General features: G+C 36.7%; 1 protein-coding gene across 1 annotated transcript in view; it reads right to left on the bottom strand.

Annotated features, from left to right (window-relative positions):
- LOC131678292 (CD63 antigen-like) overlaps positions 1 to 25,006 on the bottom strand; it is a 234,650-nt gene that overhangs the window by 43,000 nt on the left and 166,644 nt on the right. Inside the window, exon 2 of the mRNA XM_058958334.1 lies at positions 10,782 to 10,899. Coding sequence (XP_058814317.1) covers positions 10,782 to 10,844 — 63 coding nt within the window. The 5' untranslated portion in view covers positions 10,845 to 10,899. The remainder of the gene's footprint in view (positions 1 to 10,781; positions 10,900 to 25,006) is intronic.

Raw genomic sequence — 25,006 nt, 5'->3', positions numbered from 1 at the left:
CCAAATATAAAGTTTTCCCATTTGATGCCATCGGATAGAACAGTGTCTGACATGTTTGTTTAATCCATTGGCTCCGAATGGCAAGATAAAAATTGGGACATTCGATTCAAGTTTTGTGTTGCGCTCAAACACGGCTATTTGACCGTTTTCAGCTCATTTTGGTTAATATACTAGTTCTTAAGAACAAAGCAAAGATAATGAGAGCAATTTATAGGTGTTATATCAGACGAATGCCGAGCAATCAACGAAATAGTACGATACCCTCATTAATGGACTCAAATAGTCTCATTAGCCTGTGTATGTGCATGGAAAACCCAGAATAAAAACAGGAAATGAAAATTAAAAATAGCACATTCCCTCCAACTCTTAATCTATTACTTAGCTTTGTTAAATAGTACCTATATGTTTATTGGAGGTTAACTTTGAATATTAATAGAAAATGTAATATAAAATATGGTTTTTAGTGTTTCGGATTCTCCTCGCCAATAACTAACACCAACATAAGCCAATTTGTTGCTGGTGTAGACTTATCTAACTAGCATTAAGTTAGTGTTAGTTACTGACGAGGAGAACCCGTAACACTAAAATACATACTTTATGTATGGTCCTTATGCACAAAAAGTTAACTAGTCTCATCAATTTTTTTTTCTCAATTGAGATTTTGCAAAATGTAATTATTCTGAATACGAGCAGAAGGGGTAACTTAACTTTATAATAAAATAACTTTTTATTGCAACATCGGTTCAATCTGCAGTATGCGGAACTGATCCTTGAATCTTCGTCTATATTTTTGAGTATTTTAAGATGAACAGGATGACATTTGCATTTTTTACTGCATACTCCTTCATTTGCCGATTTTTTCAAATATTTTCAAATACAATCTTGAAAATTCGCAAGAGAAAACCTACGGAACGAATACATTTTTGGCATTTGGCTTGTAGAGCCAATTATAGTTCGATCGAGCGGTCGTCCGAAAAAAATTTTGTACCACTATCCATGAAAATATCAAGTAAGGATAAGAGTATAATTTCCACGCACTACCAAAGACTCCTTATAAATTGGTCGAATCCAAGCGCTAGTACATTTAAAATCATTTCTTACCATCAAATGTCCGGTCATTGATTTTAATTGTCCTGTACCGTATAAATCGACCAGCGCGGGAATTAATCGTGCTGCAAAATTTACCTCCGTTTTCAATTCACCTGCGGTTGGAGGCAGCAAAACCGCATCAGGCATTGTGAGTGTTTAGTGCGGTAGAACAACACATTCGTGCGGAATGGAATACATATGCTAATAGTTGTGGAAGCACCATCAAAACTGTTTAGGTTTCATTTATATGCAAATTGAAATAATGCTAATTACAATGCTATCAAGAACTGCGAACATCGGGTGATTAGACGATTTCGGAATTGTTTAATGAAGCATTGCTATTTGTGGGTGCATTAGCCCCGGTTCTGCTGGTGGTATCATAACACTTCGGGATAAATTATGATTCTTTTGGATCGTTGCTAATTCAAATGGAAATTGGCTCCATATACCGTAAGCCAAATGTGAGCCTTCCGCGTACAAAAATTCCATGGTAATACAGTTTCCATGGTAATATACAAGAAAAATCAAAAATGAGGCTAGATAATCAGGTAAACAGTTTCATAATAACTCTGCATCCCACTTCAGCTTAATTTGATTACAAACAGTATCCTCGTTGAACGTTGTGCATTTATTGAAGGTTATAATGGACTATACAATGGACTCGCAAACCTTTCACTAAATTTTTGAGGATTTTGGGATGCACATTTTTACTGAATTTATTGCTTCCTTTCCCGAGTTCATTTTTGGTATAAGGTTTGAGGTGTCGGGACACTAAAAGTAATCGCTTTTCATTATATTGCATTGTATTTGGAATGTCGTGTTTTGTCGGAATCAAGAAGCAAGGAATAATAAAATCGTTCACCTGCCGTTTGATTCAATTAAATATAAGCAACACTACCGACTGTCTGTTGTCCATAGCCGAAGTTGTCTTTTTTACAAACCGAGTATTTCAAAAAAGCCGGCTGTCCACAGCAAAAACACATGATAACACTTCCACGAATTGCAAAGATCGTATCACTTATCAAAATGAATCCAGATTTGCGTAACTCTCTACCCCATCGTATTAACAAAAACTCCTTCCCGCGGCAAGCGTGGAGATGCAGATGTATACACGATCTCCATAACAATGTTTGTTACACTAACATTCCTTTCCTTTCCCGATGACTGTAAGGACGTGGCCGACGCCGTTATTGGTATTACAAAATATAGAACTCTTGAAGCGTGCACTTTGATGATGAATAGTTACTCCCAGGCTCCCTTCGTTGAATCTTTGTGCAATATCGCTTGTTCTGGTCAATCACGGAGTAGCAACTACAAATTGTACGGTCATCATGCTCATGTTTTCTAGAGAATAATTTACTGTGCTATTTACTCCACTTAATGGGGGGACTACCATATAAATAGTCAAAATCATACTCAATTTCTTTGCTTGGTCAAACAAAAAAAAGTTTTCATGCTAAAGGCTTACACTTTTTTTTACTCAGAAGACTTTATTATCAATATGCTATTTTTTTGTCGTTATTTCGGAAATATTAACGCGCAAATTCGACATGTTTTTCAGATGACGACCAGGATTGCGAGAGAACGGCTTATCGATTTTCATGATATTCATATCAAATTAAGGTAATTCAAGCCCTTCAATGAAAAGCTAAAGTTTATTTTGCTGTTTCCAGCTAGAAAACAGTGGAAATCGGGTTCACATTCAAGAGCTTGAAATTTCATTTAATTTGATACCAATAACATGAAAATCGATCAGGTCTTTTTTTTGCAATCCTCGTTACCAACTGACCAAACATGTAGCTATGAATTTTCGGCAACGTTGGCATTTGCCTACGCTCGCACCCAAGTGACTCAATCAAAGAGGGGTTGTTAATAAATAGAGGTGCCGCATTCCCCTTTCAATAATTCGTCGCTTGCTTTCCGAACGAGCAACATGATGACTATATCGTCTGGACGGTATAATCGTTGGTGTACAAAGTTGCAGTTTCAAATCGGGCAGAGCGAAGAGCGCACGATAAACTTAGAACACAGCAAGGAAACGGATGCAAAGTTGTACACGGTTTAACTGTGTACGAGTTAATGCCACCTCTGCTGAAAATCGATAGTATACGCTATGGATTTTCAGCAGTCACAGTGGTCCCTCCGTAGGCGAATAATACAAAATAAATATTTCGGCAAAAGTGTATTTTAATCTCGTGTTTATATGGTTATGGATGTATGTTTTATTGTTTCAAGCATGATTTTGTCAATAATAAATTGTATTTTTGAGTAAATAAAAGAATGCATAGGGTGGTTCGTTATTTTCCGATAAGTTGAATAATTTTAATAATCGATTGCTCGTCAGAATCAATATTAGTATTTTTATCAGACAACGTTACTATTGGTTGTGTATTGAACGAAATATCAGTATGTTTGTATATGTATTTGAAGAATTTAACTGAAAATATTGAACTTGGCTTTAACTAACTTTTTTCTTTGATACCCAGGATGCCTAGAAAATCTAAGATGTTGTATATGTTTGACGAGATAATATAAGCCGAAAAAAATTATTATTTAACATTTTAAAACTATATTATTTATTATATAACTTAATTATTATTTTCCCGAAATTTCTTTTCCATCGGATCATTACATCTTGAGTTATATTAATTTATTGGAGGCCACTTTTTGAAACACATGTCGATATGGAATATTCGATGTACGAGGCAAACGGTTCTCTCCGCTTCGTACCATAACGATGTTCTTGAATACGGATTTTTTGAGAAAGCCAGTTGCGATTCATATGAAATCAATTACAATTTACTAATTATTTTAAAGTCATGAAGTTGTTCCTTTTTAAAATAATTGGTACCCTAACGAGGGTATTTTTATTTCTGCAAACATTTTATTTTTACGGTGGGTAAACTGGGTATTTATAAAAATTACTTTTAGGAAAAAATACAGAATTAATTTGAAATATTGTCGTCACGCTATTATAATCACGAACAACATTCCAAAATTGAAGAGAGGTCTGTGAGTTGGTTCACGAGATATCATGCTCACTGGAAACGATATCAAAATATTGGCGTTCAAGAACAAAAGCTACAGTTTAGAGAATTTACTAAAGAAATGTAGTTTTGTGGGTGGGTAGGGTAGTTTTGGATTGAGTTCAACACAGCAGGGTGCGATGTGTGTGAGTTGCACTGGGATAAATTAATTTATTTTTCTGCTTGTGTGCTCGTTGAGTTGATACGGGTGAAATTCTCCAGGCAAAATGTTTTTGATTTGGGGGTACGTAGGGTAATGAGCGTATTGATATACACAGTTTTCATATTTCGTATACACGTGATGCGTTTTGACGTAGGACTACGTCTTTGTTTTCGATATGGGGGTGCACTTTGCAAATTCAACAAAAATGGTATGTAACGAAAAGTGGTCCAATTTTAAACGCTTATAATTCAGCCATCTTACGGCAAATTTTCAATTTTTTGCGCATATTGCTCAGAAATACTTCTAAGAATAGATTCCAATAGATAAACCCAAAGATTTTTGATATCATGACATTAAAATTTTAAATAATGCTCAACATAGTTAAAATACCACGCATTTGCACACAGAAGACTGCGCTTCCCTAGTCTGGCACGACAGATTTATGTACCTAACGCACAACGCTTCTATGAATGACGTCATCATCGACTATTTAAAGAGCAGATTTGGTCGGGTAAGCTCGGGTAAGAGTTTTTGTCAGCTTCCAGACAAAAAGACAAACCTCTCATTCTGCCAGATTTTTAAGTTTTAGAAGCTGCCACATACACATTTTGAAAATTTGGGTAATAATGTCCCAAATTTAACAAAAATCCATTGACACAGGGTCGATAATTTTGAGGTCGCTGTCAAGTGCCAGATTTTGCAAGACATTTTTAGTTGAACTGCCAGATTTTCTTTGAAAAATAGTGGCAACTCTGCTCCCACAGCCAGGGTAGCAGAGGCTAGCATCGTGGTACTAGTTGTCTCTTTCGCACCACCCATCATCACCAGCGTTGACTCATTTTGCTTGGTGCGTATCTTCCATTCGTGTACGGACACGATATACTGGCACAGCTTTTTGATTCAAGCACGGTACACCGTTCGCTTGGGTTTATTGTTTGAGGCGAATGTGTAGGTATATCCAAGTTTTGCGTGTATGATAGAAATCTGAGCTTTCGTTGCGCGAAGCGAAAGCTTTCGGGTTTTCTTTGCGTTGTCGTCTCCATGACAGGCTAAGGAGACGAAAACTTTCTTAGCAACAAATTCACGCGAATAGATAGAAGAGAGTGCAACGAAGGTTTATTATTTACGTTTCATCAATTTATTGATTCCACGAGATTCATTTCTACTCAACCTATCCCATTTTGATTCTACCAATACATAGGTACTACAAAGCCTATTTATGATTGGATGCACTGTTTCTCAAAAAATCGCTGCAAAAAATGCATCTAACTCCATCCATAAAATTATTTTCGATTCTTGTATATGTTTTGCTTGGATATATGATTAAGATCACTGCATTCGCTACATTTATGTGTACTTTAGGAAAATTACAATAACGGCAAAATAATACTATAAAGCTTGTCCTATACAAGCACTGTGACTGTATTGTCTAAAACATGATGTTTAAGCATCGGTCTGGTTGTTTACCGCACACAATAGAAAACTTTTTAAAATTTTAAAGCAGTTCCAGATATTAGTTCGGTTTTCCATCGCAGTTTTCTGTCTGCTTTCTTTAATCGGATTCGATCGTAAATAAAATGACCTGATGAGCAAGACGGTTTGATTCATGAAGTGAACTGTAGAAAGAAATGTTTGATTAATTATTAATCCAAATGTAATAAGAAATTAAATATTTTTTTTGGTAGGCTTGGAGATTCAGTTATACTAGAGCAGTTTCAGTTTGTTTCAAAAAGTTGCGAAGCCCAAAAGTAATGCCGTCTGACCAAGATAAAGAACTGATTGATTTTTAAGGTTTAGTATTTAATATCAATCGAATTCCTTAGGGTATATTCAGCAGCGTGGTAATTTAAAAGTGTAATTGAAACGGAAACAATCACATCCCCAGCAAAGAGAGATTTATTATTACGAACAGTTTGTTTCGAACTTTAATATTGGTGTACGCTGGCGTTTTTTTTTTGCTTCATTCAAAACACATTCGAACCGTGTTTTAGAATATTACCCTTATTCTTGTTTCCGGCGAATGCGAGATTCGTTCCAAAGCGATTCGATCGAATAATAAGCACATTTGATTTTGTTGTCGTAAGCGAGAATACAAACCACATTTGTACGAATGGATCCGTCGTAAACAAGATAAAGGGTGTATATAAAGAATTTGAATATTTTATATTTAGAACTTGCTCTCCTTAGATGCAGCTTGAACAGGCGTTCTTTTAAGTTGAGAATTCTTGCAACGTCATGTCTTAAGTGTAACTTAACTTAAAATTATTTTCCCCAGTTTATCCAGTCTGAGAATCAGTGCATATTTTGCACAAAGTTGCTTATTGTAATCGATTAATGCCAAGAAGAAGAGAAAATTAATAATTGAAATAACCGATTAGTTTAAAAGTATAGTACAAAGCACAATGTTATACTTGGTTTTATTATTTTGATATATAGCAAATTATATAAGAGCAAGAGTGGAAGCTATTACGTGACGTAGTATGTTTCTAGTGAAGACTATATAGTAGAATGATAAGAAAAAATAACCCCTGTTGGACCAACTCTGTGTCGATTTCTAGTCCAATCAGGAGTGTCTGCCCCAAATATGAAGCAAATCGGAGAAGTCTAGCTACCGGATCAACGTGTTCGAAGTTTGTATGGGATTTTTCGACAATTTATATGGATAGAAGCCACTAACTTGCATTTTCACCGCTAGGTGGCACTGTATTCGAAATTTGTATTGGATTTTTTGACAATTTTCATGGATAAAAGCCACTAAGTTGCATTTTTACCGGTAGGTGGCACTGTATGGATCAATTTATCACTGCAAGTGAAAATAAGATAGATAATTCCATTGCAACTATAACTTTATCGAAAACTGCAAATTAATCCTACTTCCTTGGGAAAAGTTATGAAACTTTGAATGAAGTGACGTCTGAGTCAGTTCACCATGGGGTCTAACAGAACGTGTTGGTGAATCAATAGTTGATTCCTATAACTTTTACTATTTTGCGGAATAATGGTTGCGTTTAGCTGAATAGTATGTTTGAAAGAATTTTAGTACATTCTCTGAGTCATCTTCTAACTAAAAAAATGTTCTACATTTCACTATACCAGGCCACCAACAGTAACTTTTCAAAACGAAAAGAGATAGAAATTATCTTCTACAAAGTTGTAGAACAAGCCTTTTCCAGTAATTTGTGTGAACATGCTCATATCCCAAGTAACAATTGAGGTTTCATGATAGTTTTATAGTCACTCATAAAACTTAGATTGAACTTGTAGCGTGCTCTAAAACTTCAATTGTTACTTGGAATTCTTTCTCTAGTTCTTTAAAAGTTATAATTACAGTGAAATATGGACCTAAATTTTTTTAGTCAAAATATGATTCATAGTATGTACTAAAATAGTTCCAAACATACAATTCAGTTAAACGCAACCATTAATTGTCATAAAATTAGGTTCGTGGGAATCGAATACTGATTCACCACCATGTGCTGTTAGGCCCCATGCAAAATTGACTCAAGACAGCACTTCGCTAAAAGTGTAATAACCTCTCCCATGGAAGATGGATTGATTTGCAGTCTTCGATAAAGTTGTAGGCAATAAAATTTTCTTTCTTATTTTCACTTGCAGTGATACATTAATGCTTACGCTGCCACCTAGCGGAGGAAATACAAGTTAGCGGGTTTACTCTATGTAAGCTGTTGAGAAAGATTTTAAAAATTTCGAACACGTTGGTCCGGTTGCTAGATTCGTTCGATTTGACTAATATTTAGAGCACACACTGCTGGTAGAACTAGGAATCCACTCAGGGGTGGGCTGATTGTGTTTACAAAAATCCAGCCCTGAAATAAGTCGAAAGCTTCGATAGGTTAAAATTCTTAAAAAAGTTATATTTTTGTGTCTTGGGATTTGTTTAAATTACATTGATGTTTTAATTGTTATATATGTAAAATATCTAAGGAACACTATGACATTAGAAATTCCAAAAACAAAATATATGTATTGCGAAAGAAGTACTGAAAAAATCGTATATTTGGCAGCACTGCCGCAAAAAAACTAGTATTTCTTTAAATTTCTTAGCCAATTTTCTTCAAACAACATCTGGTGAACTGATTCTAGAGTAACGCACAAACTGCGTAGAAAATACCAAATCGATAGAACGTCTTGACTCGAAATAATTAAGTTCCTCAAAATCGTGTTTGAAACCACTGTACATATTCACAGTTCAAGGCAATCATATCTAAACTTTTTGAGGTATCATCGGAATTGTCAAAAATAATAAACTCTATTCCATGTTTATTTTTATAACATAGGTTTATACTTGCTACCATGCGCTTGAATATGTTTCACTCCATTCCAAACACTCTCTGTATATACTCACTTTATGATTTTTCCAACCATTAAAATAAATTGGAACAATTTATTGGGTTATTGAAGCATTGATAAATGAATTCAATGTTGAATGCAAATGCCATTGGAAGCATTTTATTAAATCACTAATTAAAAAAATGGATCCTGATCGTTCAAAAGAGCTATTGATTATGGAAGCTTTCAACAGGACAAATTGAAAACGGGGGAAACCACGCAATCAGGTAATACACACATTCACAACCAATTGAGTTTATTTTTTATGATATCTCGCCAGCAAATAAGTGTAGGGTTGATGTACCAATAGTCGTATACTTAAGGAAAACTTCTGTTAAAAAATCAATGAATAGATCTATGGGCGATGTGGATATGTTGAACGAAAGCTTTTAATCCCTATTTAATAGAAAAAATATAAAGATTATTTATTAACCAATTTATGTATTCAAAAACGCTTGTGCCACTATAGGCACAATTTCGATTCTTATTGTTGCAAATCCCTCCCGTCCCCCCCTAAAAGCGTTACATAATATATGATAGATCCCCAATAGAATAACTATAGATGCAAGGGAGCCCAAAATTCAAAGAAAATCAATTTTTCTATTGTTATTTGAGAAAAATCCAAGAATAGCAGTTTCATTGTCGCACGATTTTAGTGTGAAGAACCAGTACAAAATTTTGTCATGGTTGGTGCCTTAGTTAGGCTTATAACCCACTACTGCAATTATTGGTACACATAAACTATAGGAGCACCCACCTTACAATGGAGTAAATAAAAATAACACTGCGTTGAGAATGAAGCCTACTTCCACATGAAAGCAATTTTCAATCAGAACAAAAAGAGTTTTTCATTTAATTCATTCAATACAAGCCATTTCCAGGATCTTGCTTAGCAGTTGGCTTATAATTGTTCCTCCGGGTATTTGAGATTGAGCTTCCAAGCAGATGCCTACTTTGTTTCGTATCCTTTTATTATATTTGAGCGAGAGGTTTTGTGTTTGATGGCAAAACCATAAAGCAAAATGAATTTTTAACCTCAAAGCTATTTTACCTAGCTTCGGAACAGAATAATCTGAAACCGTTGGTCTAATGAAAACGAGACCAAGCTGGCTACCGTAAAGCGCGCCAGGTGAATTAACATTCTATCAGTCTTACAACATTCGTTTGCATTTTAAGCACACCAAACAAAAAGCAATTCGTTAAATTTTCTCATTTCGAGGGTTTTTCCTGTTCCATTCCAGAGTCTGATAAAAAAAATCCGAATAACATTAATCGAAACAGAAGCTTGTCCATTTGGGAGTCGCACTCAATTCATTCCATCTCGTTGACTGCACTTTGTTCGGGTGAAGGTTTTTTTTTTTCTAATTTCAGCCATCAGGGAACTTTGCCATTCGATGAATGGGCACGACGACATCGGAAGCAGAACCAAAATGACACCGTAAATGTTATCGAGACGAATTGGCACTAAATTCGCTGAACGACATTAAGCTGATATTCGGTGAAGATAAATCTGCCACGAAAATGCGCCATTTGGTAACCATACTTAGATAGAACAGGCTTTATTCGCTTGATTTTAAACGAAACGAGAAAAAAAATACAGAATCGTTAATGCTCATAACGCTGTCGAAAACTGCTATCCCATTTTGGCGTTTGTATTTCCCACCATCAGCAACCACAAAACTCTCGTCGGTGGTTTTCACGACCATTGGAGGCAACATAAAAAGACAAACTTTAGCGCTATCACCACTTCCGGAAGCAATTGCTTCTAGGGCAGTGTCGTTCCTCGGTACATCCTCCCCAGAAAATTGAATTAATTTAGTTTCCCGCTTGTTGCTTTCTTGTTGGTTTGACTACTTCGCGTCACACAATCCTCGACTGCAACTGCACAGACTATTTGGCATCAACCAGGAAGCATTCCGTGAACTGAATTGAATAATACCAGACAGAACTAAAGCTTGCTCCGTTTGGCGCGAAATTAAGATGTCTCATACACATAAAGAACACTGCAGGTGAAAAATATCGCCGGAAGAAGGTTCTGCTCGACGTGCTACACTGAACAGAACAATGTGTTACAATGGATGATACCCATTCGTGGTTAGAACCTCTCCAAGCTCCCCAACTACAGGTAGGTAGGTAGGTTGGTAAACACTTACCGCAAACAGGAAATTGAAGAAAAACACCAGATATCTAACGCAAGCTACTCCGACCGACGGCATTTTGGTGGGTTGGGCTCGGTACTGCAGCGTTTATGATGGGTTTGTGATGCGGCAACTGAAACAAGACAACAGGGAGGGTTAGTTAATCGCGAAAGCTGATTTAATTTACCTAATAATTTATCCAGAGTAGTTTTAATCTATTTACGGTTATGGTTTTATATTTATCTAGTGCGATTGCATAGTGGTCGGAAAAGTCAAAGAGCGTGAACTTAATTGACTAGATGCCAAACCATCGATTATAATCACAGGCTGTCTTTGGGAGAATTGTTCATATCAACAGTTTAAAGTAATTTCCCTTTCTCTAAATTTGTTTTGAACATTAAAAAAGTTAATATAAAAAACAAAAAAGGAAGTCGATTTTCTCAGCCTTTCGAATCAAAACGCGGGTTACTTAGGAGAAATAAAGTCTATTGTTCTTCATGCGTTGCGTTGTAACGATGACTTTGGCGCATTGCACACTGACTTCATCATGTATGACTGCTGATTATCTAATAAGAATTGCTTAGGAAGTGGTAACTAGGAATTCATACCAATCCGACCCATATTAAAACCTCAACACATGATAGCCATCCTTGCCGGCCGCCCCCCATCTCCATCGTTCACGGGGAAGGATAAAGGATAAGATAGACGGGAAGTGTTGATGCACCACCTACTTAACGGAAGGACGACGATTCATCAGACTCTTCCATAGGTGTCGCGGAGTTGGTAGATTGGAAGAGTATAAGATCTAGGATTCGCTCCAAGCAAGCGATACGACCTGTAAATAATATTTTATTATGTAGTTGTTTAGTTAGCCTTCGAGTACACGATCACTCGAAAAAGAAAAGATTTTGTTTAGTTTTTGGTTCTTTTTAAACTCTGGGTAGCCGGCTACCGAGAGTATCCCATGTTTCCTAAACAAAAGCAATTTGAACTTCACACAGCCGACCGTGGGAGTATTTCCTAGAAGAGCTAATCGTATATGCGTAATGGGCCGGATCACTATCTATTGTAACAGTATTTGAACAGAATTAGCTACTTCTTCTCTACGATATATTTATTTGGTTGAAAACTACCGCGTGATAACAGGTTAGATAGACAAAGAGTTATGATAGCGCGAGATGTTATAAATCAAGGTATGTGTTTCCTATTTTACGTATCGGATGATTTGTAAAATTCACGTATACGAGCGATAATAACGACCATTGAAGAGAAATAAAAAGAATTGTTAAGATGATACACGGGCTGGTTAGCAATAACGGAACTTGAAATTAGATTAATAAATACAGACGCGGCGAATTTTCAATTGTATTGACCCGCGATCATCGACACTAGTCAGATTAAAGTCTTGTTGCGGCTGATTTCCGATCCTCATTTTTATTTTTCATTTTCACATCCTCACCCAGTCGTCGCCGGTCTAAGGACCAAATGTCATCAATAGACTTAGACTCGCGTGGAGGCATGAGATAGGAGACTTGTGAGAACTAAAGAGAAATAAAGTCGATGGTTCTTCATCATCGAAAAGTCGCTGTCCGACGCACAGTGTTCGCATCCCCGTCGATCGTAACACTGCTTCCTGGGTGGAATCTTTCTCGTTCGGTCCCTCCACTCAGCATGTACTTTGTTTTAGACGCGTTCACCACCAACCCAACTTTTGCTGCATCTCTTTTCAGTCGGGTGTAAAGCTCAGCCACCGTTTCAAATGTTCTCCACAAAAGGTTCATGTCATCTGCAAAACATACAAATTGACTGGATCGTGTAAAAATCCATCCCTCCATAGTCGCTGTAATTAGTCTTGGGAAGCCGTGTTCGTTCATAATTTCCCATGGCTCTGTGCGGTTGATGCTATCGTACGCCGCTTTAAAATCGACGAACAGATGGTGCGTTGGGATCTGGCATTCACGGCATTTCTGGCAGATTTGCCGCACGCTGAAGATCTGGTCTGTTGTCGAGCGCCCATTAAAAAAACCGGCCTGATAATTCCCCACGAACTCATTAGTAATAGGTCACAGGCGTCGGAAGATAACCTGGGATAACACTTTGTAGGCGGCATTCAGGATGGTGATCACTCTATAGTTCTCACATTCCAGCTTGTCGCCATTCTTATAGATGGGACAAATAACCCCTTACTTCCACTCCTTCGGTAGCTGTTCAGATTCCCAGATTGTGACTGTCAGTGTGTGCAGACAAATGGCCAGTCTTTCTGGCCCATTTTGATGAGTTGAGCTGCAATGCCATCCTTATCAGCTACTTTATCGTTCTTGAGCTGTTGAATGGAATCTTTAACTTCCCTCAGCGTAGGAATAGGCTGGTACCCGTCGTCCGCCGTACTGACGTAGTATTCTCCTCCGCTGCCTTGCCCTTCTGCATCCGTTACTTCATTGCCACTAGTGTTCAAAGTAGTGTTGCTTCCATCTTTCAGTCACTTATCGTCCATCCATCAGAATGCTTCCATCCTTATCTAGTGTAGTGTAGTATATATGTAACAAACAACTTAATTTTTGATTATCCGACGTTTCGGTCGTTTTTTACGACCTTTTTCAAGGAAAATTATCTATAATAGCGACAGACAGATAATTTTCCTTGAAAAAGGTCGCCAAAAACGACCGAAACGTCGGATAATCAAAAAATTAAGTCGTTTGATACATATGTACTAGACAGAGAAAGTACCTTTGCGACTTTTGTCCGAATACCAGAAGTTGGGGTTATAGGGCCTTTTGTCATTCATATTATCTTTTATCATTTTCTCGAGCATTTGTCTCTACTATTATTTCACAAAATGTACCTTGTTGAAGTGGAAAAATTTTAGGAACAAAATAAAAAGAGTTTCGTTACTGGTAAAATTCAGAAACATCCAATTTTTTGACATTAATTCTACAAACCACATTTTGTTCATTAAAAGTCCTGATACCCCAACTTACAGAATTTTTCCAGAAATTAAACTTTTATACTTGATTCCTAAGCGTTATTTACACTAGAAGTAGTAAATTAAATAATAATTTATTGTTAAATTGAGTTGATATATGCAATTTAATGATAAAAAAGTTGAAGCGAGACTAAATATCAAAAAACCCGATGGTTCTGAATTTTACCAATAACGAAGCTTTTTTTGTTCCTAAGCAATTTCCACGTTCAACAAGGTACATTTTATGAAAATAGATTGAAAAATAATAGAAATATATGCACGAGAAAATGATAAAAGTTGATATGAATGACGAAAGACCATATAACCCCAACTTCTCGTATTCGAACAAAGGTTTCATTCGGTTTCTGAGATTTTTTCACATTAGAAAACTGCTAAATTTTCACGAAACAAAACAATTATTAAAAATAGGGGTTTTTGGACAAAATAACCCAGTACCCCACTTTCCTGTATTTTTTCGAGAAACGGAAATGTCTCCATTCAAATAATAATATTATATCCTTTATAAAGTATAAATTGTAATTTTCTGAGTGCCACTTCAAACGTTATAGCATTTAAAATAGTTTGCCTCCATACTTTCCTATAATACCAATTTCAAAAACTTCAAGCGAAGTAGGCGGTGGTCCAAAATTGTCCAAATGATGTGAAATTTGGCATTTGAGCTTACTTTGACATTTGTCATATTATTAAAGAAGAGAGAATTGAAAGAATTCAAAAAGAATTTTTTTTTTGCAATGCCCTACTAACTATTACGGCTATTATGTTGACGAGTAGATGACAGAAATCAATATTTTAGGCCAATTTGAATCCAAGATGGCGACATCCAGTTTAGAAAACTCTTTATAACCTCAACAATATGGGTACTTTCGGAATGGGAATGGCGATTGAATTCCGGAAATCCGGTGGTCTAAAATTGTCCAAATGATGTGAAATTTATCATTTGAGCTTACTTTGACATTTTTCACATTATGAAAGAAGAGAGAATTGAGAGAATTCAAAGAGATTTTTTTTGCAATACCCTACTTACTATTACGGCTATTACGTTGACGAGTAGATGACGAAAATCAATATTTTAGGCCAATTTGAATCCAAGATAGTTTAGAAAACTATTTATAACCACAATGACGGTAATTTATGTTTTAGGTCATTTTGAAACCCAAAATGGCGACTTTCGGTTTAAAAAACTCCATAAACTCAACAATATGGGTATTTTTGTTATTGTTGTTGACGAGTGGATGATGAAAATCGATTTTCGTCATCTACTTGCCACGCCTGTTTCAAAAATATTGTTATTGTTATGTCGTTTTCGCTTTAGAACCTAGAAACTAACCCAGCTTAGTTGCTTCAAACAAACGTATTTATTAAAACTATGTTGGGTTCTCGCAAAACTGCGTTGGTGTGAGCGAACTCGAAATATATTTCAGGTTAGAACCTAACCCAATTTTCAGTTCAGTGGCGCATAACCTAGGTTCGAAACTGACTTCAAACATACGGTTTGAGAGCAGTTAGGTCCAAATCTGAGTTAGTTTCTACCTCAAACGAAAACGACAAAATCCTTTTAAAAAGTTTAGCTCAACCGGAAGTCGCTTGAATTTTCAAAATGACGTTTCTCATAGATTTCCGTAATCTGCCTGTCACACCCATTCCAAAACTACCCATATTAAGATTTAAAAAAGTTTTTCTCAACCGGAAGCCGCCATCTTGAATTTCAAAATGACGTCCCTCATCGATTTCCGTCATCTACTTGTCATGTTCATTCCCAAAATACCCATATTGTTCAAAGTTCCGCTAAGTAAGGTCCTAGCATACTTCAAAACTGTTAGTGGTAGTGAACAGAAACTGCCTATAAAACTTGATATTACTATTCGACGTAGAAACTGTCACACATACGAGCACAGAGGCAATGCTCATTTTGACGCATGCTAGGACCATCCTATATAAGAACTTTGCATATTCTTAAAGTTTTAAAAAGTATTGTTCAACCGGAAGCCGCCATCTTGAATTTCAAAATGGCGTCTCCTATCGATTTCCGTCATCTATTTGTCACGCCCGTACCGAAAATACCCATCTACTTGTCAAGCCAGTTACAAAAATTTTCAATATCCGTTATGTACTCGTCAAGTCAGTTGCGATTCGCTTCACTTGCATTTTGATCGAATCATTTTATCTGCTATTTTTAATAGTGGTTTTGCTTGTAAAGCTTTAGATCTGTGCTCAAAGACGACCTTAATTGACCTGTGACATCCATTGAACTTTATACTACAGCATTATGTCACGAACTTCAAAGAACGTGGAGAGAAAAAAAGTCATCAACATATTACTTATTACGCTTATAGATCTCAAGTTCGGTATATCAAAAAGTTCTTGGAGGACCATAAACATCAATTGGACGCAATACCAATACCATATAAGACCGAAAGATAACTGAATACGCTTGTAGATCTTTAGACCTTCACTCCAGGAAATTCTTGGAATACCTGGAAAATGAGTAAATATAAGCATACCTACCATATTTGATACAGAATAGTTTTTAAGTTATATAATCATTCAATTTTGTAAACTGCTTTTACGAAAGGAAATTCTTTAAAAATGAGAAGAGAACTTTTTACGAACCAAATCCCAAATAATGAACCCTTTTTTTACGAACCAATTAAATTTACGAACCCCGGTTTGGTTCGTTAATATGTCTCAGTTAGTTGCTAGCGAACCCGGTTTGCGAACGGTAAAGTATATAACAATGATGTCTTCTGGGATGTTTCATGATGATCCAAGGATTTTGCCCGTTCATTTTGGTGACATAATTACATTTTTTTTTCAAAGTATGAACAACAAGATGAAGTCTCCAGAAACGTTGAAAAGCTTGTTTTGTGAAAATCTGTGTGAAGATCAAAAATATCTATTTAGAGTACGCTCGAACTTACAAACTGTTGTTTGTAAATTAGCCATTAGGTACCATTCATAAATTACGTAACGCGTTTAGGAGAGGAGGGGATACAAGAAGTTGAGACAGGTTGTGACATATGGGGGAGGGGGAGTAAGCTAGATCGTTACGTAACATGTTTTTCCTATACAAAAAAAAGTTTTTCGAAGAATTTGTTACGTAATAGGGGAGGGGGGATAGAGAAATTTGTGACAATTTGTTACATGGGGGGAGGGGGAGCCAATTTTGGGCAATTTTGCGTTACGTAATTTATGAATGGTCCCTTAATAACTTTATTTAACATAACTTCTTAAATATCATATCTATCTCTTGTGACTTAGAAGTTATTGAGTAATTTTTGATAGGCGTAATCCGGGCATCGTACCGGATTACACCCATCAAACACCGTTATTTCCATTATTCACTTTACCGTCACTGGTTGTTGGTTGTACAGTCTGTCCTCTCCCTTACTCTCGTGTACGTCCATGTCGTTGTCGCTAGAGCAATTCTGGTTTTAACAGTTGTTTATATTTTGATGCTTCTTGTGGTTCTGAGTGACCTTGGTGTATCCGTCTTTTTATTTGGTTATTCCTTCGTTAGGGATACAGGATATTGGTTTAAGGTTATTGAGGATTATTGTTTGACCGGCTGTCTGTAGTTAGAAATGGAAAGTTGGTAAAGATAGCAACTAAGATTAATCATAACACCATAGAAAAGGGTCCACAAATTCCTTCGAAGACGTCATTGACCCAATAATTAATATTTCGCACTAAGCAAGAAACTACAATTAAATCATCTTTGAAAAAGTATACTACTTTTATTACGACGTCTTCAAGAACAAAAAATAATCGGAACTAACTTCCAACTAATATAGCAATAAAATAGAGTAATTGATACTGAGATCATTTTACCCATCGTTGAAATTTAGCCATGTTTCCTTTCAGGGGTGCCTGTAACGCTTGTTTGCCTTACAAACAGAAATGGATTCAACAGTATGTCGCTCTTCCATGCAAAATGATCTCCAAACATGATTAAAGTGAAAAGATTCTGCCATGATACAGTTGAATGAAAATATTGCCTCAACTCTGAGGTTGGTGTTTGCACAGGATCGGTTTGCAAAACAAATTTCTTTACAGCTGAAGATTCTTCTGTCGATAGTGAAACCTTTGAAAAGAGACATGGTATTCAATTCAACCGAAAGCTATCGCAATACATTCTGTCAATTTGTTGCTTATTTCTTCTATCCCATTCCCGGGTACATAAATAACATTTGAAAGGATTCGTTTCCTTGTGATCCAATTCCTACCGAACATCCCTTCCCAGCGCATCGAGACGACATTCGATACGAGCTCTGGAGCATTTAACGATAATTACACCGTTCATGTACACGTGGTACCGAATGGTCGGCCGTATATTTTCCACCCCTCTAGGAGGAAAAATGGACAGGGCGATTGAATCGTACCCATAAAGGTTAACTGCCTACGTGTCCGGATCCAGCCGGGACCGAGCCAGGCACGAAATGAAAAGGATCAGACGGCTGTCACTTGTCCGTTGTTCTGGGTTTGGGTGTGAACTCAGAACCGTGTAAAAGGGTGGGGCGTTTAGTGGGGAGAGGGTGGACTTTAAACAAGAAAATTAAACATATGCATACTGCCGCAATTAGGTTGACAGAAGTTTTACGTTTTCATAAGCTGTTTTTCAAACACCATTGAATTCAAAGAATTGAATTAAAATTATCTAGAATCTCTTCCTGCGTGATATATTGTGACGAAATCAGATGTAAACATTACAAATTAATGTTATTCTTTATTTATGTGATACAGCTGTATGTAATCGTCTTTGTTTGAGAAACCTTTTTGTATTGTTGTATATTTTTAAGTTTCGTTGGTATAAGAAAGCAAAACCACCATTTAAACCGAAACCCCGACCGAGTCACCATTCGAATCAGTTTATTGAGTTTGGAAAATATTTTTAGCTGGGCTGGTTTAAACAGATTCAGATTAGAAAAAACTCTAGAAAGAGAACTGCGGAGACTCCATTTTGAATCGGTTGGATTCGGGTTTAGCTGTCAAACGAATCCAATCGAACACTGCCTGTCCTTATAACATTGGACGTGTTGCCATACAAAGCCGGGGCATACGTTGAATACGTTGTATTTCTCTCCGCAGTTCTCTTTCTAGAGTTTTTTCTAGTTCAGATGAAAGAAGTAATATTGCCATTGACTTCTATTGGAATTTGTTTGGATGGGAGTTCTGGTTCCGGAGTTACGGGTTGAAGTGAGTTTGAGATTTTGGCTCACTCACGCCGAATTAAACGCTCTTTGACTCCTTTGGCCACCTCCGACGGAACGGGAACCTTTAAGGACGTGACAAAGTCAATTAATTAAATATAAATATCATTCTCTGGGATAGCTAACTCGATTTCACAAACTAAGTCTCAAATAAAAAATAAAGTCTTCTTATTTACTGCTATCGAATTTCATTTGGGTCGTAATTCTTTGGTTTCCGAATTATAACTTGATGAGTGTGATCACAGTTGGAATTTCCACAACCTTTTGGCTTTATCACAAAGAAAAATTGTGTAATCACTCTGGAAATAGACTCTGTAACCAAGCTCCGGGGGCCGAGTCTCGTTTCTTCACTCATTTCGTTCGAGCGCACCGAGCTTCGAAAATGTCCGCGCTTGTGTGCGTATGTGTTTTTGTGTTTAAGGTATAGTGAGTGAAAAGGCTATGAACGTTACGATTGGATTTGTGAATAAAAGTGAACCGAATCTGAAAACAATGTTCGACGAAAACAACTTGTTTGTGATCGTATTTAATCGTATTGGAATTATAAAAATAGCCAACAAGTGGAATTGACAAAAATACATTATATAAGGCTTTGAATGCTGCCATGGAATCACAGTTTGCATAAATGAGAGGGGCCCAGTTGCATTAAATCGGGTGAACCTCATCATTAGGCATTAATTGGTTTGGCATACGAAAGTTACGTCCGTTAGGTATAATGAAAATTAAGCATAAAGGACGATAAGTGATGTTGTATCACTCAAAGAAACTCATTTTGAGCAGTGTTGGCGTCGGGTGGGAAGAGCTAGAATGCTTGAACCTTTTTGATCTTATAGAATAGGATAAAGTATGGATAAAGCACATTTTGCATTCGTTAAGAATAAAATATTTATCTTGAGGAACAGCTCATGAAATAAAGAATGGAAAATCCTTTATTATTTTTCATTCTAATAGCTTTAACAATGATTTCCTCCCGTAATACAAAGACTTTATTGTTGTTGCCATCTAAAATAATAGGTACTATAGAAACTACCCGATGTGAGGAACAGATTTATTCGTGTGCTGTAATGAGTTACCAAAACAAACTGTCGCGTACATAACTTCTATATCGACCTATGGCCTAAAGCCGCTACAAAAACTGCAAGTTCCTATAGGTTCCCAAAAAGTTATTGCTCATTCGTTATTGTGCATTATTAGTCAATATTCGGTGGCAATTGTATGGGTAATACATTATTTGCAAACCGCCAATCTTGAAGTTTTAGTATCTTCGATGATGTTTTACTACATAATACAGTGCATATTTTGATAAAATAATATTAGTGATTAAGTCTCATCGAGATCAATTTGGGCAATTAACTCTTCAAATGTTAGAGTTTTAGTGTCTCCAGCAATGTTGTCTCACAAGCAACTTTGATGAAGCCATGAAAGCTCCATGCATTCACGGTATCAGTGGTTCAAAAGAAGTTATATTAATGGGACTGGCATAGCGTAGTTGGTAAATCGATTTGCTTGTACGCAGCTCACCTGAGTTCGATTCCCAACATAGGATTAGATTTTTCCAAAAAGAAATTTCTTTAACCCGAAAAGAGCGAATGACCCTAAGGTTAAAACCTCTCTAATCAAAATAAAAAAAAACCTGTTTTAATCCACCTAGCGGTGCAATTGTGCATTTCTCATTTCTCTAAACTATGGCTCGGAGGCTATTTATGTTCAACATAATTGTGGAAATGTCCATTACATTCTTAGTACGCTTTGCACTTATGCACAATAGCTTGCCAGCCACGAACTTGATGAGCTACGTGTCGACGGTGAAACACTTCAAACAAAAAATATCATACTTTATTAGCCTAATCAGCATTAGATCAATGTTATCTGCTTGCTAACTCATTTTGTCATGCGGGGGTGGGTGTGTGAGGAGGGCGAAAGTCCCATGAACGAACGACTCTTCAGCTAAATTTGGTATGCTTTGTGATATAGTGGTGGTTTAAAGATGATGGGGTTGAGAGGGAGGGGAGCCCTCATGGCTGGATGGGGTGGTGGTCTGAGGGGTGATTTAAGGGGATTTTAAAGGGAGGGGAGTTAACAGTAGAGGGGGGGGGGGTGTAACCCCTCTCCGTAAACCATCAACTACACCCCTGTTAAAATCCAGAAACCTTATGCCAGCCAAAAATAAAAATTCTATTTTTAATTTTGCCAATAGTTTATATGGGAAACTTCTGTGTGGCAGCACTCTTAAACCCGTAATTGCGGAACCAGAATTCCGAGCGATCCAAAATTCAATAGCAGCCGATGGGATTTCATTTGAGACTAAGTTTGGGCAAATCGGTCCAGCCATCTCTGAGAAAAAAGGGGTGGCATTATTTGACACATACGCACATACATACACACACATACAGACTTTTTCCGATCTCGACGAAGTGAGTCGAATAGGATATGACACTCGGCCCTCCGGGCCGGTATTAGGTTCACGTTTTTCAGAGTGATTGCATAACCTTTCTATATGAGAAAAGCAAAAAGTTATATTAATGTTACCGACAACTTTTATACTTCTTTAACTTTCAACAAAGTTGTTTAGAATAATAAAATACACAATTATTTCAAGGTTTGAGTCTCCAAAGCATACAATAAACAAGTTAAAAAGAAAAAAACCTGATTTATAAAACCTGATTTAGAAAATTTTCGTCACGAGTGCTTTATATCACGATATGCGATATAAGTGTATTTTTTTATTCAATTCGTTTATTTGATAAGTCACGTTTGCGTTAGCTTAAAGGTGCCAATTTTGTTTTGTTTTACATTGTAAATTACTTAAAACTAGGAGATCACACATTGATTTTTTTCAATGAAACTAAGGAGATTTTATAGATATAAGTGTAGTTTAAATGTCTTCAACAAAGTTGTTTGTAATGGCATTCTCTACCTTTTCACAGAGGACGGCAAGTTTCCAAAAAATATTGTTTGAAGCATTAATTCTCCCTAGTACTTACAGGATGATTGTCAAACTTCTTTGAAGATACAAAATTTCCGATATTACCGGTTTCTAAATTATATGATCTTGACCATCTTCAATCTTATCACAAACGAAATTTTAGGGTAAACTGAGTTAGATATTGTCTGAAAAATCTCTAGAAAGTTGCGTTTTCAGAGTTTTAAAATTCTGCTTGGTTACTGAGATATAGCGAGAAACCTGATGAGAAATTGTGAGTTGTCTGCTTTAAATCACTGTATCTTCGGATTTACTTAAGTTATATTTTCAAATGATTTTATGTGTAGAGATTTTATGTTTCAGATGATTTTATGTGTAGAAAAATGTCTGAGGAACACAATGGCATAGTAATTTTCAGAAGAAAAATACGTATAACGCGATAAAAATATAGTTTTGCTATTAAATTGGCAAAATTGTATGTTTGTCAACACTGTACACAAATATGACACGTGTGAGTTCGACTTGTGTATTTTTTGCAAAAAAATTTCGATATAGTCAACCGATCTTTGTCATATTTAAAAAATTAATACAGAATAGGTAGAAGCATAAATTGTCTTCTCTAATTTGTTTCTACTATTTATATGATTCAAGATATTCAATCTTTAACTTTAAAAATCGTTTTTCTCGAGACGTGCTAAATGGCGCTTGTCATAATATAGCACAAGAGTGACGGTATCTCACTTTTCTTTGCTTTTAAAGTACATAACTGGAACAACTGGAGCTGTAGAGCTAGGGTCCCGAAAGGGCTCTCCGTCAGAATCACTCACTTACTAAAATACTGCTTAAGACCAATTGCAGTGGGCCGTGATTCTGATTGTGATGTTGAGTGTACGGTTGAGATGTGCGGGAGTAAGGTTTTACTATCGCGCGAGAATGGACGTTTACTTGTGCGCATTTGAGTTTGCTTTAATCAGATTATAAGTGTTATAGCGTTCACTATATTATCGGGAAGGTTTTGTGCGTGGATGATTGCGACTGCATGTTCGACATTTGTGTATCATCGCGAACGGCTCGGGCGTTTGTGAATTAAAGTGTTCGATCGCATGGGCGTCAGCATGTCGCGTGGACGTTTGTATGTAGAAATTCTGTGTGCCTATTCACATATTTGCGTGTGCTCGTGGATGATCGGTTCAGGTGCTATAAGAGAGTGTTGTCTTGTGGATATGGGCGTCATTTTTTATTGGTCCAACTGTAGGCAAAGATCTAGGATGCTAGGGTAGAGTGGGACAAAAAATAGATTCCAGCTCCGAGCAACTTTTTAGGTACCATTTGGGTCCTAGAACAACTGTGCAAATTCTTAGCTCGAACGGTGAAACTATATTTTTGCGCCCACTGTTTAAAGTTTACATGGGATTTTGCATGGGAAAGTTAATTTAAAAAAAACCCTCCAGGGGTCGCCCATTACTTCCTAAAAATAAATCGTTATGTGGCTTGTATAGAAAATTCAACAAAGAAAAAACGTCTCGAAAACCACGAAACGATCTGATGCTAGAGAAAAAAGTTATTAAGCAGAAACCGATTGATGCTCTGACGATTGATAAAATATTCATTTTTTCTAGCACCACTGCTGTTGGTTGTCCAATTATATGCAATTTTGTTTTAATCCTCTCTTAACGTATCTAAATCGTTTATCTATACTATTTGGCCACTTCGCAAGGTTTTGAGGGATAAATTGAGGCTTATTTTGTACATAATAAGAGAAAGTTAAAAAATTTGTATATAATAAAACCATCAGAAGCAGTGATGCTATGAAAAGGGAAATTTTCATCAATCATCAGGGCATCAATCGGTTTTTGCTTAATAACTTTTTCCACAAGCATCAGATCGTTTTGCAGTCTTCTAGACTTTGTTTCCTTGGCAAATTTCCTATGAAAATCAGACATCTGTTTATTTTTAGGAGATACCGGGCGACTCTTGGAAGAATTAATTTGCAAAAGACAATTTTCCCATACGAAATCCCATGTAAACTTTAAACCATGAGCTCAAAAATATAGTTTCACCGATCGAGCTAAAAATTTGCAGAGTTGTTCTGGGAGCTAAATGGGATCCAAAAATTTACTCGGAGCCAAATTTTATTTTTTTCATATAACCATGTCCCACTCTAATGCTAGGGCCGAGAGTAGGGACTTCCGGAAGTAGCCAATTTATGATCGCGCGAACACGGGCGTTTGGAGGTTCCCTAATAAGACCGCGATTGTGAATTTATAAGTGCTAAAACGTTTATTTCGTCACAGGGGCGTTATCCTGTTTGCGAGATCGCGCGTGTAGGAAGGTGCATGGATGATCGCGAAGGGCTCGAGCATTTGTATGTTAAAACGTATTTGTCGCGTCCATTAGCGTGTATATAACTTCGCGTACATACATTCGATTTTATAACCATTTGGTCATTCGAATATTCGCGTGTATTCTTGAATGGTCGGGCAGACCGTGAATCTGGTGATTAATTTCCACTGTACGGTTCACATATTACACACATAGAAAAAAATGTGGAACGTGTTCTAAGTGAGGGTAACTTTTTCATTGGTCCAACTGAAGGCATGAGTCTAGACTGCTAGGACCGAAGATGACGTCTAACGTGACCGATTCATGATCGCGCGAAAGGTGGGTAAATGTATGAGACCGCGTTTGTGAATTTATAGGTGCTAAAACGTTCACTTAATTACTGGAGTGTTTTAATGTTGGCGAGATCGCGGGCGTAAGTATGTGTGGGTTATTACAATTGCATGTTCGCGTTTGTGGTCAGGTTTGTGATATTGCAAAGGCCACGAGCGTGTGTACGTTTGTACGAGATTGTGACAGACCAATGAAGTAGAAGAAAAGAACATACGTAACATGCAATCAAACTACTTGAACTCGTCTAAATGCTAGCAAATGATATTTATTTACCATGTACGAAAATTACATTCAGTTAGATTTTTATCATACTATGCTGACGAGAAATGGATGATTCACGTACGTCGGTAAATTAATCGTTCCTTAAATAATCCAACCCGATTTTCCCGAATGAATCAAATCGAATGCTCGAATTGATCACCAAAAAACAGTGAACATTAAATCGTAGGAAGGA

The sequence above is a fragment of the Topomyia yanbarensis genome, chromosome 2, assembly GCF_030247195.1.
Source record: "Topomyia yanbarensis strain Yona2022 chromosome 2, ASM3024719v1, whole genome shotgun sequence".
NCBI classification, from domain to species: Eukaryota; Metazoa; Arthropoda; class Insecta; order Diptera; family Culicidae; genus Topomyia; species Topomyia yanbarensis.
The sequence above is the reverse complement of the archived record's forward strand: the minus strand, read 5'-3'. Positions and strand labels throughout refer to the sequence as shown.